Source organism: Panthera pardus, unplaced genomic scaffold, assembly GCF_024362965.1.
Source record: "Panthera pardus isolate Hobbes unplaced genomic scaffold, ASM2436296v1 HiC_scaffold_10, whole genome shotgun sequence".
NCBI lineage: Eukaryota > Metazoa > Chordata > Mammalia > Carnivora > Felidae > Panthera > Panthera pardus.
Window position 1 is genome coordinate 39,014,493 of NW_026526655.1, and position 15,465 is coordinate 39,029,957.

At 36.6% G+C, this 15,465-nt stretch overlaps 1 protein-coding gene across 6 annotated transcripts in view; it reads left to right on the forward strand.

Annotated features, from left to right (window-relative positions):
• The window catches only part of HECW2 (HECT, C2 and WW domain containing E3 ubiquitin protein ligase 2), a 369,811-nt gene that overhangs the window by 270,474 nt on the left and 83,872 nt on the right, over window positions 1-15,465 (forward strand). For 5 of the 6 annotated variants that reach the window (XM_019428321.2, XM_019428319.2, XM_019428318.2 and 2 more), the window contains one exon: window positions 31-216. The exons of the other annotated variant lie outside the window; for it this stretch is intronic. In XM_019428321.2, coding sequence (XP_019283866.2) covers window positions 31-216 — 186 coding nt within the window. The remainder of the gene's footprint in view (window positions 1-30; window positions 217-15,465) is intronic. 6 annotated transcript variants of the gene reach the window in all.

Below are 15,465 nucleotides of genomic sequence, written 5' to 3' on the forward strand. Positions count from 1 at the left end.
TTAACATGGGCTCTCCATTCTTTCCTCCAGAGTGCCTACCGCATGTTTACAAACAATACGTGTTTGAAGCACATGATCACCAAAGTCCGGCGGGACACCCACCACTTTGAACGCTACCAGCATAACCGAGATCTTGTGGGATTCCTCAATATGTTCGCCAACAAACAGCTGGAGCTGCCAAGGGGCTGGGAAATGAAACACGATCATCAGGGCAAGGTAACATGGGGGAGTTGCCGCGTGGAAGCTGCCGAGTGACCGCGGGCTGCTTGTGGCTTTGGCAGTGGCTCTGCCATTGAGGGAGGGCTGAGAGCTTTTGAGAGGTGAAACCTTCCCCGTCCAGGTTCCAGTGAAACCTGGACTACAGGTTGTTACTACAAGCAGCGATATGCTGTTCTGGAACAGTGTGTGGAGCAGACAGGTGTGGGGTCATTTGTTTGGCAAACTACTCCCTTTTGCCTGGATATTCTTCTACCTGTAGTCACCATTTTCTGCTGATCAGAGAAAAGATTTCTTAGGCAGTGACACTTCTTTCTCAGTTGTACAGCTTGTGTGCTGGATAGTTTATTTAAAAGTTGGGGTGTTGTTTGTGGAAGGTGGCTAGGAGGTCAGTAAATAACTATACAAGGTGTGTCTTGTGACCTCAGTGATGTTGGTTCAGAACCCTGATTTTGTTATATGAAACAGCACTCACGGAGTAATTCATTTATGATGAGAAATGCATAATTGTGTCACACAGGCCAGAGTAACCACATCTGCACTCTCTTTATAGATAGATGAACCAGAAACCTGGGCTATGATCAGGAAGTTGTTATGAGTAAGAAGCAGAATGAGAACGTTAGTAATTTTTATAAGGTGTTTCTCAGCTAAGATTGTATTTATTTAACTCTGGTTTAGTACCTGCTATGAGCCATGAGCTGTTTAAGATATATTTAAGCTCCTCACAACAATTTCATAAGGCAATGGTTACTATTATTGCCACTTACAGATTAGAAGCCTCAGGTCCAGAATGGTTTGGTGACTTGCCCAATGTCAGAGAGGGCAAGTGACCAAACTGTGCTCTAACCCAGGCAGTCTGGTGCAAGGGTTCGTGCTCTTAACCGCATATGCTCTCCATGTATTAACTAGCCTCAGTTTCTCTATATGTAAAAAGACTTGAAATACATGACTTGAAGGATGGAGAGGATTAAAATGACATGATATTTAAAGTATTTAACCATGCTTCTCTCATTCATTCAGCAAATGTTTATAGAGCACCAATGCAAAACAGGTAAGCCAGCTATTTCATAGGATTGCCATTCTCATGGAAAGAGACAGAAATAAACAAATAGCATGCCAAGTATCGATTAATGCTGTGATTAAAAAAAAACAAAACAGGGGGATGGAGTCTAGAGAAAGACAGGAGTGGGGAATTATTTTATACAGGGTGGCCAGGGAATGCCTCACAGGTAAGGCTATATGTGAACAGAGATCCAAATGAAGCGAGGAGTAAACCATATAAGGAAAAGAGCATTCAAAGCAAATGAAATGTTTAAGGTACTCAATAAATGCCATCCTCCCTCAAGGTACCCTAGCAATAATAACACAGTAGCATCTTATTCACTTGAACTCAGCTTCCAGCTAGCTTATCTGAGAACCTATAACCAGTCCAAATAGATGTTACAAAAGGCATGTATTTTAATGCATGGGAGGAGCCCTCAGACTCTCATTGAAACTATTGACTTGATTTCTAGAAATTTTAAAAATAAACCTATCATTCCCAGCCAAGAGAAGATTAGAAGTCTCAAGCATGAAATTTAGAATAGATGAAAGAGAATGGATTTGTGATTATGTCCCTGGCAGGGAAGCCTTTCCAGGACACTAGGAAGCTGGAAGCAGGGCCACCTGGCATTTCCTGTACTCTCTCCTCCCAGAGAAGATGGCACATTGCTGGTGCTAAGTTTGGTTCAGCAGCCTGAGAGCCCAATGTTGGTAAACATTCTACTGAATGGAAGAGCATAGGTTGTCCAAGTAAAGACTTAGGAAAATACTGATGGTATTATACCTGGGTATAAAAGAGAAGTACCATATCAGGAATTCAGATCTGTTCTCAGCTCAGACAAGATGTCCCCTGTGTCATGAGGAGTTACACTCATTAGAGAGCCATGGGTCCAGGGAAAGCCCAAGTTGAGATAATGCTGCCATATATTTCTGCTCTGTCTAGAGACTTAACTTACTAAGTCATTTTTGTATCCTTCACTAAAGGAGATCAGGAACTTTTGTATACATAGTGGGGCCCTCCTTTCCTGCCAGTCATAACTTGCCAGACACACTTCAGGAGACAGCTGCTTATTAATAATCCCTGGACCTTGAGAAAAGTTTTAAATTACATTTAGGACACTATTTAAGAAGAGTTACGATGTATTCTTAAGAACAAGTTCTGTCTCATAGTCTTTATAAAAGTTTCCATAGTTAAACACAGGTAAACATTATCTCAGCTATGTGGGTAATGCAACTATGTATTTTATTCCCTGAAGGTTTTGGACTTATTTGGGAATTTCAACCTAAAGTTGCAGGAATTGTAAAGAACCTTGAGTGTGGGCTAGTAGATAGTTGATCTTGCAGTCTACTGGTGGCTTTGCATTTGAACGCTGCTTGGCATGAAAAATATAGAAAGACCCCTTCTATATTGCCTTGTGGACAAAATGGATTATCAAACAGGCCTGAAAGCTTATCACATTAGCCTGATCTATGCTTTGTGCAGTAGGACTTTAATTTTTAGTTAAGTTGGACACCTTAACCGAAGCAGGTATATCTCCCTGTGATTCCTCCCACCTTCCTTTACAAATGACTGGCTTCCAGTTGTCTGAAATAATTTGAACGAACATTTGGAAGATGTTTGTGCTAGGTCTGTAGAGGGCTGCACTGCATTTGGCTGCATTTTAGATATCATAGCTCTTATCCTCCAAGGCAGTTAATAGGACTTTTTCTAGCCCTGAAATTTTAGCTCACCCCCCTTTTTTTTCTCCCAAGATTTTATTAAATGCTACACTGCATATAGTGTAGTATTGGTTTCATGAATGGAATTTAGTGATTCATCACTTACATACAACACCCAGTGCTCATCCCTACAAGTGCCCCCCTCCTTAATGTCCACCACCCATTTAGCCCATCCCCCTACCTACCTCCCCTCCAGCAGCCCTCAGTTTATTCTCTATCATTAAGAGTCTCTCATGGTTTGCCTCCCTCTCTATTTTTATCTTGTTTTATTTTTCCTTCCCTTCCCCTATGTTCATTTGTTCTGTTTCTTAAATTCCACGTGTGAGTGAAATCATATGGTATTTTTCTTTCTCTGACTGACGTGTTTTGCTTAGCATAATACACTCTAGTCCCCCTTTTTAATGAATTGCTTTGCTCCCAGAACATTTAAAGGGAGTAAACTTTTTCCCACTTAATATAAAACACTATTAAATACTACAAAGTTATTTTCCCACAGTGACTACTGGTTTTTAGAATTGACATGGAACAGGATATCCAAGTCCTCCTCTACATGGAAGGAAATGCTTCTCAAGCAGAGTGTTTTCAAAGTTAGCTCTTCAGACTTACAAAACCTGGCTCCATCTTCTCTTCTCAGTTGCCACATTTTCTTTTTGTGTTTTCGTTTATAGTCATTCAGCACATATTCACATCCTTCTGAATGCCTCATATGTGCATGCCCCTGTGATGGCAGTGATGAAAGCCAGCAGTGTAGCATTAGGCAGTACGGAGCTTTGACTGTGTGCTACACACTGGTGTAAGCACTTATATTAGTTCCTTTCATGCTCACAGCAGCCTTGTAGATAGCTGCTGTTTTTATCCACATTTTAAAGAATGTGGAAACTAAGGCAGAGCATGGTCAAGTGAACTGACCAAGGTCCCACAATTAATATGCAATTTGAACACAGACAGTTCAGCTCCTGAGTCTGTGCTCTTATTCTGCCTTTCACCAGTGAGCAGGGAGAATGGATGTATTCTCACAATCATAATAAAGGTAGTAGAAGGTACCACAGGATTTCCTACCACCATCGAGGAGGTGGGGACTTTCAGATGCATCATTGAAGGACAGCATATAGTGTGAGCTGCTCTTTGCAATCTGGGCGTAAGTGATCAGTCCTTTCTTGTATCCTCACATAATTTCCCTTGTATTGTTTTCATGACATCTATCTGCATCTGTCTCATGCTATAGCCATTAACATGTTTTATCTCCCCAAGCAGATGATCCCTTTCTGGGGGGTTCTTGTATTTATTTTTTAATTACCCTCTCTTCCACCTCAGTGCCTTTTACATGGAAGGTTCTCAAACAAGTTTGATGTATGAAACTTGTCACCTGTAGTTCCCCAGTTTATAGTAATTTCTGCTTTGGACAGATGAAGACTCCCTCCCCACTTCCTCCTCTTTCTGTGCTTTCACCAGAAATAGCTCCTAGATTTGCTCCATTCGACCTCTCTTAATGCCCATGTTGCCTTGGATCTTTCACAATATTGTTTAAATAAGGTGGTGATTATGCTCGTACTGCACGTTAACAGTCTTCAAGTTGGGGAGACTTTTTTCTAATTACTTGAAGCCAAGGATTTAAATTGGGTGAAATTTCACAGGATTCTTGATCTGGTATCCTCTTTTTGGAAGTTCAAGGATGAATCATGTCCTTGACTCACAAAAAAGAATAGAAATAAAATACTGTTTAATTAACTATTAATTAAAGAATAAGAACAAAATCAGGCTTGCCAGGTGAGATAATGATGATAGTGATAATGATGACAGTGATACTGATGATGACAATGATACCTGCAGTTATTAAACTCATGCCACATGCCGGGCACTGTACTAGGTACTCTCCTATGGATGATCTTATTTGCACTTCATGGCAATTTATGAGGTGGCTGTGATTATTATTATTATTATCCACATTGTGTGAAATTTAGGGATGGTAAATAATGTGTATAATTTTAGCAAGCAAGTGAGGAATCCAGGAGTCAAACACTAGCAATGTGACTTAACCACTGTTCTCTACTGGAACGGATTGTCTTTGGAAATGAGAGATCCTTTATTGAGGGTTCCAGGCCAAATGCTGGGGTTGCCAGTACGCTTCAAGGCTGAGACATAGATGGATGCCCTGATGAGATCACAGGTATTCTAGCAGAGGATACACCACCAGAGACATATACGTGGCTTCATACTTAAATACCATTGATTTCTTATGCTAGGGGTACTTAGGATAATGAAATATAATAATAATAATAGCTTATTAGATGCAAGGCTCTATGTTAGGGATATTATATTAGCTCATTAAACTTTCACAATAACCCTATGGAATAGGTTTTGCTATACATGAAGGAACTAAGGCTCAAAGAGATTAGGTGTGTAAGTAAACTCTTAGATACAAACCCAGGTCGTTCTGTATTCAAGGCCGTTAGCAGTTTTTCTATAAAAGATTAGACCTTACTGGCCACTAACCACCTGACTTACTTGAAGTATGTCATTTATATTAACTGGATCTGAGTTTCTTCATCTCTACATACACATTTTTCATGTGCTTATTGGTCATTTGTATATCTTCTTTGGAAAAATTTATGTTCAAATTCTTTGCCCATTTGTAATTGGATTATGTATCTTTGTATTATTGAATTGTAAGAGTTCTTTGAACAGTATATTCTGAATACTAGTCCCTTATCAGATATATGCTTTGCAAATACTTTCTTTTGTTCTTTGAGTTGTCTTTTGACTGTCTTGATGGTATTATTTACAACACAACATTTTAGATTTTGATGTAGTCCAGTTTATTTGTATTTTTTGTTGTTGTTGCTCATGCTTTTGGTGTTGTATCTAAGAAAACATTACCTAACCCAAGATCATAAAAATTTACTCCTGTGTTTTTTCTAAGAGTTTTATAGTTTTAGCTCTTACATTTAGATCTAGGATCCACTCTGAGTTAACTTTTTATATGGTGTGAGGTCAAGGGTTCAATTTAATTTTTTGCCTGTGAACATCTAGGTCCTAGCATCATTTATTGAAAAGACTATTCTTTCCCATTGATATCATTAGTTATTAGGAAAGTGACAGAACTATAGTGAGACACCACTACAGACCCACTTGATAGGCCATCAAAAAAAAAATCTCAAAAATAATAAATGTTGGCAAGAATGTGGAATCTGGATACTCATATGCTGCTGGTGGGACTGTACAACAATACAGCCATTTTGGAAACAATTTGACAGTTACTAAAAAAATGTTGTGCAAAGAGTTGCTAGATGATCCAGAAATTCCACAACCATGTATATACCCAAGAAAAATGAAAATACACTTTCTTCTATAAAACTTGTACACAGATATTTCGTAGTAGCATTATTTGTAACAGCCAAAGTGTGGAAACAACCCAAATGCCCATCAACTGATAAATGGGTAAATACATGTGGTAGATTCATACAATGGAATATTATTTGACAATACAAAGTAATGAATGACTGATACAACATGGATAAGCTTTGAAAATGTTTGCTAAGTGAAAGAAACTGTCACAAAAGATCACATATTATATGATTCCATTTATATGAAATGAGCAGAATAGGCAAATCTATAAAACTATAAAGTGGATAGGTGGTTTCCTTCAGTTGGAAGTGCAGTGGGACCTATAAATCCTTGATTCTTTAGATTTGAAGTTGAGATGATATGGTTCAAAAACTAGATTTGCCATGAAATATGTAATGCTTTTGTTTCTGCTTTTAATTCCAGGTTTCTTGTTCAAAATTCTACTGTGTGTTGTGTTTTAATCAGTATTTTCTTCCATTACTTGATTTTCCTAATTATTTTGATTCTGTAATGGTGGGACTGGAACTGAGCCAAGTTTTATGCAAGATCATCCTTATGAAACTCTGATCAACATCTGTGTTTATGTGTTGGATCTAAGGCCTAGGATTTTCACCTAACATATATAACACATTTTGACTTGCCTCATTTTAAAATGAAACATAAACAAAGAAAGCAAGCCAATATATAAAAAAATTCTGCTTGCTTTTTATTGTAATAATTCTTAAATTTTTATACACTCTCAGTGTAAAAACTAAGGGTAATTTGGGATCTGGATACAGTATCAATATAAATGTTTTATATTTTTGCAAGAAATATGCATCAATAGTATTAAAATGTGACTTGTTTAAAATGCTTCTGATTCTTGGCTGGGTTTGATCATTAGTATGTGCTCATGGGGATAATATATTTGGAAGACAAATATGCGCTTTAATAAGAAAAACCAAATGTATTTAACCTAGGAACTAACTTACTCTCTTTCTTTCTTTCCTTCTCTCTCTCTCTCTCTCTCTCTCTTTTTTTCTTCCCATTGTTAATTTGATGGATTTGAGAAAATTGTGCTGCAATGGGGTCAGAATTTCTGGATCCATCACTATCTGACCTCTTTGAACCTCAGTTTTCTCTAAAGTGAGGATTAGTAACCTATCCTTTCCAGCTCCTGGGACTGGAAATAAATGAGAGTTTCATCAGTTTAGAATTTCATGAAAATGATAAAGATATGTTATTAATGGCCAAATCCTTTTTCTAATAGGAAATATACAATGGTTTTATAAAGAAAATGATGTAGGATTAGTATAGTGTCCCATTCTTCCTCTTAATGTACTGCTGATTTTCTGTACCCATGATGGTCCAACAGAATGGTTTTTTCAAAGTAGGGTTCCTTTTGCTATTGTTTTTTGTTGTCTTTGTTGTTCATGACCACTCCAGGGTAGTCTGTCTTCAGATGTTTTCTCCTATCTTAAAACAACCCAGAACCATCTCTTTCTCTACCATGGCTATTGTGGTCATTCTGGTTGATTTCTCTCTGTGTCTCTTTGTGTCTCTCTCTGTGTCTCTCTCTTTCACACACACACACACACACACACACACACACACACACACGAGCTAATGGTGTAAGTTCTAATCCAAAACCTGACAGGCTTGAGACCCAAAAAAAAGCCTATGTTTCAGTCTGAGTCTTAAAGCCAGAAAACACCAATATCCCAATTCAGTTAGGCAGATGGATTTACCTCTTCTCAGCCTTTTGTCCTATTTGAGTTCTTCAGTTGATTGAATTAGGTGTGCCCACATTAGGGAAGGCAATATGCTTAACTCTGTCAGCTGATTCAGATGTTAATCTCATCAAGAAACACACTCACAGACACATCCTGAAGTGTTTGGCCAAAGGTCTGGGTACTGGTGGCCCAGTAAAATTGACATATAGAGTGAACCATCACAGACCCATGTCAGGGGAGTATTATCAGTGGAATATCTATTGCAGAGGGTTAAGGATAACAAAGAGAAAAAGGCAAAATGGCATTGATAATTAGAAAAATACCATAAAGCTTATTATTTCTTTTTTCTACTGTTCGTTTATTTATCTTGAGAAAGAGAACATGTGAGTGGGGGAGGGACAAGGGGGTGGTGGAGAATCCCAAGCAGGTTCTGCACTGTTAGCACAGACTCTGATGGGGGGCTCAATCTCACAAACCTCGAGATCATGGCTTGAGCTGAAATCAAGAGTCAAATGCTCAATTGACTAAGCCACCCCAGGTATCCTGCTTATTATTTCTTAAGTTCACACAATGGGATTATCATTTGGTTCAATTTTTAGAAAAGAAAGTTATTTTTTGATTCCCCTTCCAGATGTTAAATATGGAATAATTTTTTCCCCCCTCCCTTTTGGCTTTGTACTCGCAAACAGTATAACACAAAATGTTTTACCGAGATTATTCTACATGGGCTTAAATTGAAATACTAAGAAACTTGAAACTTTAAGAATAACATATCATAAACTTCATTTTTTTAAATAAAAATCTAAAATGCTAACCATCTTTTTATTTAAGGTGAAATGTCTTTTCCCATATTTTCTTGTGTTTTTTTTTTTTTTCCTACAAAAATCATATGCTATATCTCCCAGCTAAACTTGACATCCATTTCTATACCCAAGCTTGGTAACTCTAGAGCTTTGTGACTTTGGATGTCAGATTGGGGGTTTGAGTAGCAGAATGGTCCAAATAACCAACTTAGATGACCATGGCAAGTAGAAGTTATGGTTATGAGGATAGTTTTTAGAAGAGAACAAATATTTGTACAGTGAAAGTTACCACAGTTTGAGCCTACTTCTCATTTTACCAGAGTATAATAGCCTCTGTGGCTGCAGAAGTTGCCCCCGTGATGGCATAGGTTTTGGTTGTATCCCGCAGGAAGCTGATAGCCACAATTTATGGGGTCAGGCTCATCTCAATGAGTAAAATGCAACTTAATATTTGGAAGTCTCAAGTGAATTCCTAAAATACCTTAACAGGATAAGTTCTACACTTTGAGAAATATGCTTTTTGTTAGTTTGATGACTACATTTCTTCTTTTTGTGGCACATCTCTAATTGCTTTGAAGTAATACCTCTTTGTGGTGGTTACCTGGTTTAATAACCTGAAGTTATACAGCAATCCAGGTGGACATGGAATGAAATTCTAAATTTGTAAATCGCATTGTGGTTTTTTAATGATCTCTTGCTGATTTTTAAGGGGGTAAAAAGGTGTTAGATTAAATAATAATAAGTCACATAAACACACATAGGAGGTAATGGGAAAGAATATTTCTGGGACAGTGTACCGTTTTGAATGAGAGAATAGAGCAGAAATTAGTTTCATGAGTGTATTTCTGAGTAAAATGCTAGACTCATGGAGTCTTGAAGGAATTATCCAAGTATGGAGATGGCCTTTGTCTTTTATTTTTAAACAGTTATCTTCATGACTTGCACTGGATATTTTTTATAAAATACAATATGCTATTTTTAAAATTTTATGGCAGTGACTTTCTGCTCCACCTAAAATGGGCTGATTTGGACAATTCCATCCTCAGTCTTCTATAGTGATGTGCTGCTAAATGTTTAAAACCCAGCTCTCCAGGGGAATTGTGGAGGAAGGCTGATGTGTAGAATTTGCCATTTTCTGTGGGGTAAATAACCAATTTCAGGCTGCCAGCATATTCCCCTAAAATCTCACAGTCAGCTCTCATGAGCTGGTACAAGCCATCCCACCATATCACTGGCTCTCCTAATATATTTCCTACAGCTAAATACCACCACTCCTAACATGTAAAGTACCCTTTGGCTAATATTTTATACCTAAAGTGTTGAGGATATTGTATTTATCCACATCTGCTAACTGACCAGCTGTTTCCAGAACTCTAGCCCAAGCACCATAGATTCCTGTTTTGTCTCCTCATGATTTTAGGTCTCTGATCATAGCAGTTTAAAAAAAAAGACCTTCTTTAACTTATTTTGTGACTAATACAGATGTCATGAAATATTTGGGATCACTCCTTCTTTCAAAAGACCAAGTGATGGAAAACATTAGCATGACTATTTTTTTACTTATGATAAACTGTATCAATCAGCTTTTTCATTTCTCCTACTGCTAAGAGCACTGTTGGGATATAATGCAAAGAAAATAATAGCATGTTTATTACTAATAATTGGATAAATACTAGGGAGGGAGCCAAGAGCTGAGAAGAGATTGATATTTTGGAAGGGAGAGAATATGAGTATGATCTTCATAAAAATTAAGGTAGATTACAATTAAGTGTTTTTTGAGCATTTCTAAGACTTTGTAGAGTTGAGAAGCCAGAAGTAAGAACAGATTCAATATGCAATGCTTCTGACTTATAAATTGTTGTTCTTTTATTGTTTCCCTTGTATATATACTACATCTTCCCCATCCATCCATCTATCAATGGACATGTAGATTGTTTCCATATTTGGCAGCTGTAAATAATGGTAACAGTAAACATGGGGATATGTATATCTTTTTGAATTAGTGTTTTTGTTTTCTTTGGATAGATACTCAGAAGTGGAATTGCTGGTTCATCTGGTACTTCTATTTTTAATTTTTGAGGAATCTTCATGTTGTTTTCCACAATGGTCATGCCAATTTACATTTCTACCAACAGTGCACAAGGCTTCTAGTTTTCTCCACAACCTGGCCAACACTTGTTATTTCTTGTCTTTTGATACTAGCCATTTTGTCTAGTGAAATGATTTTGCATTATTGGTTTGATTTGTATTTCCCTGATGATTAGTGATGTTGAATTACTTTTCATGTGCATGTTGGTCATCTGTATGTCTTCTTTGGGAAAAAAATGTCTATTTAGATCCTCTGCCCATTTTTAAATCAGATTGTTTTTGTTTTTGTTATTGAGCCTTGAGTTCTGTATCTATTTTGGATATTACCCCTTATTGGATATATGATTTGCAAATATGTTCTCCCATTCAGTAGGTTGCCTTTTTATTTCATGGATAATTTTCTTTGATGTGCAGAAGCTTTTTAGTTTGATGTAGTGTCATTTGTGTGTGTGTGTGTGTGTGCACACACGCACGCACACACGCCTTTGCTGCCATTACCTCTGAAATCAATTCCAAAAACATATCACCAAGAATGATGTCAGGAAACTTATCATCTATGTGGTTTTCTAGGAATTTTATGGTTTCTGATATTTACATTCAAGTATTTAACCCATTTTCAGTTAATTTTTGGGAATGGTGTAGGATAGTAGTTCAGTTTCATTCTTTTGCATGTGGTTGTCCAGTTTTCCTAATCACATTTATTGAAGAAATTATTCTTTCCCCATTTTGTATTCTTGCCTCCTTTGTCACAAATTGATCATGTATACTTTGATTTATTTCTGGGCTCTCTATTCTAGTCTGTTGATCCATGTGTCTCTTTCTATGCCAATACTATACTGTTTGGATTACTATAGCTTTGGAATAGATAATAGAGTTTGAAATTAGGGAGTGTGACTCATTTCAGCTTTGTTCTTTCTTAAGATTGCTTTGTTTACTTGGGATCTTTTGTGGTTCCAGATTTTAGAGTTGTTTGTTCTATTTCTGTGAAAAAATGACATTGGAATTCTGATAGGGATCGCATTGAATCTGTAGATTGCTTTGGGTAATATGGGAATTTTTGCAGTATTAATTTTTCTGATCCATGAGCATGGCATATCTTTCCATTTATTTGTGCCTTCTTCAACTTCTTTCACCAATGTCTTATAATTTTCAATGTACAAATATTTCATATCCTTGGTTAAATTTATTCCTAGGTATTTTTTTCTTTTTCATGCAATTGTAAATAAGATTATTTTCTTATTTTCTCTTTTTGATAATTTGTTCTTAGTGTATAAAAATGCAATATATTTCTATATATTGATTTTGTACCCTGCAACTTTACTCAATCTATTTATTAATTCTAACAGTTTTTTAATGAAGTCTTTAGGAGTTTCTATATATATAATTATGAAATATGCAAATAATGATAGTTTTACTTCTTTCTTTCCAATTTGGATGCTTACCCCCCTGTCCCCCCCCCCCCACCCCTCCCTCACCCCACCCCCCGCCTAACTACTCTGGCTAGGATTTCCAATACTATGTTGAATAAAAGTGGTGAGAATGGGCATCCTTGTCTTCTTCCTGATCTTAAGGGAAAAGTTTTCAGCTTTTCTGTCTTGAGTCTAATGTTAGGTGTGGGCTTGTCATATATGGCCTTTTTATGCTGAAGTACATTCCATCCATACTCACTTCATTGAGAGTTTTTATCATAAATAGGTGTTGAATTTTGTCAAATGCATTTTCTGCATCTATTGAAATGATCATACAGTTTTATCCTTCATTTTGTTAATGTGATTTATCACACTGATTGATTTCAGATTTTGAACCATTCTTGCATTGCTGGAATAAATTCCCCTTGATCATGGTATATGATTCTTTTGATGTATTGTTGAATTTGGTTTGCTAATATTTTGTTGAAGAATTTTACATCTGTATTCATTGGGGATATTGGTCTGTAACTTTCCTTGTGTTCTGTCCCTTTCTGGTTTGGTTTTTAGGTAATGTTATCCTCAAAAAATGAGTTTGGGAAGTGTTCCCTCTTTTTCAATTTTTTGGATGAGTTTGAAAAGGGTAGTATTATTAAATCTTATTCAAATGTTTGGTAGAATTTACCAGTGAAGCCATCTGATCTTGGATTTTTGTTTCTTGGAAGTTTTTTGATTACTGATTCAATGTCCTTAACAATAATTGATCCAGTTGTATTTTCTATTTCTTTATTATTCAGTCTTGGAAGATTGCATGTTTCTAGGAATTTACCCATTTCTTCTATGTTGTCCAATTTTTTGGCATGTAATTACTTTTTTAAAAATTTTTTTTAGAATTTTTTATTTTAGAGAGAGGGAGAAAGAGCAAGAGAGAGAGTGAATGGGGGGAGGGAGCAGAGGGAGAGAGAGAGAAAATCCCAAGCAAACCATGCTCAGCATGGAGCCTGATACGGAGCTGAATCCCAGGACCCTGGGATCATGACCTGAGCTGAAACCAAGAATCAGATGCTCAACTGATGGAGCCACCCAGGCACCCTGACATGTAATTTTTTATAATTCTTTTGTATTTCTTTGGTATCAGTTGTGATTTCTCCTCTTTTATTTCTGATTTAATTTATTTGAGCCCTCTTTTTCTCCTCGTCTGTTGTCTAGTTAAAGGTTTGTCAATTTTGTTTATCTTTTCAAAAAAACAGCTCAGTGAAACTAAGGTCTCTTCTATTGTCTTTTTAGTCTCTATTTCATTTATGTCCTCTCTTATCTTTATTATTTCCTTCCTTCTACTAACTTTGGAGTTTGTTCTTTTTCTGGTTCTTTTGGGTATACAGTTATATTGTTTACTTAAATTTTTTCTTGCATCTTGGAGTAGACCTGTACTGCTATAAACTTCCCTCTTAGAACTGGTTTTGCTGCATCCATAGATTTTGGTATGTTTATTTCCATTTTCATTTGCCTAAAGTCAGTTTTTAATTTCTCTTTTTCTTTCTTCATTGACCCATTGATTGCTCAGTAGCATGTTGTTTGATCTCCACATATTTGTGATTTTCCCAGTTTTCTTGTAATTGATATCTAGCTCCATACTATTGTGGTTGGAAAAGATGGTTGATATAATTTCAAACTTCTTAAGTTTATTGAGAGTTGTTTTGTGGTCTGGCACATGATCTATCCTGGAGAATATTCCCTGTGCATTTGAGAAGAATGTGTATTCTGCTACTTTAGGATGGAGTATTGTATGTATGTCTATTAAGTTCATCTGATCTGTTGTGTCAGTTGAGGTTAGTGTTTCCTTATTGATTTTCTGTCTGGATGATCTATCCATTGATGTAACTGGGGTATTAAAGTCTTCTACTAGTATTATGTTGCTTTCAGTTTCTCCCTTTAAATCTGTTAATATTTGCTTTAGGTACTTCTGTGTTGAGTACATAAATATTTATCAATGTTATGGCTTCTTGAATTGACCCCTCTATTATTATGTAATGTCCATTTTTGTTTTTTGTTACAATCTTTGTTTTAAAGTCTGTTTTATCCAATGTGAGTATAGCTACCTCAGCTTTCTTTTGGCTCTGTTTGCATGAAACATCTTTTTCCATCCCTTCACTTTCGGTCTGTGTGTTCCCTTACATCTAAGGTGAGTCTCTTGCAGACAACATATATAGGTCTTGTGTTTTGTTTTTTGTTTTTAACCATTAAGCCACTCTGTCTTTTGATTGGAGAATTTAGTTCATTACATTTAAAGTAATTACTGATAGATGTGTACTTATTGCCATTTTGTTTATTGTTTTCTGACTGTTTTGTAGTTCCTCTCTGTTCTTTTCTTCTTTGCTTGCCTTCCTCCCTTTGTGGTTGAATGCTTTCTGTAGTGTGATACTTAGATTCCTTTCTCATGATCTTTGTGTATCTACTACAGGTTTTCACTTTGTGGTTACAATAAAGCTCGTATATGGTAGCCTATACATATAACAATGTGTTTTATGTTGATAGCAAGTTAAGTTTGAATGCATTCTCAATCGCATTTTTACACCCCCCTCCAGACATTTTACATTTTTTTTTAACGTTTATTTATTTTTGAGACAGAAAGAGACAGAGCTTGAACGGGGGAGGGGCAGAGAGAGAGGGAGACACAGAATTGGAAGCAGGCTCCAGGCTCTGAGCCATCAGCCCAGAGCCCGACGCGAGGCTCGAACTCACAGACCGTGAGATCGTGACCCGGGCTGAAGTCGGACGCTTAACCGACTGAGCCACCCAGGCGCCCCACATTTTACATTTTTGATGTCACATTTTACATCTTTTATCTTATGTATGTTTTAACTAATTATTGTGGTTATGGTTATTTTACTACTTTTGTTTTTCAACTTTTATACTGCCTTTATAAGTGATTAATTCTCTTCCTTTGCTATATATTTCAGTGAGTTTTTTCTGTTGTATGGTTTCTTATTACTAATTAGTGCCCTTACTTTTCAGCTTGCAGAGCCAGTTTATTGGTAGTAAACTCTTTTAGCTTTTGCTTGTCTGGTAAATTCTTTATCTCTCCTTCAATTCTGAATGATACCCTTGACAGATAGAGTATTCTTGCTTAGAAGT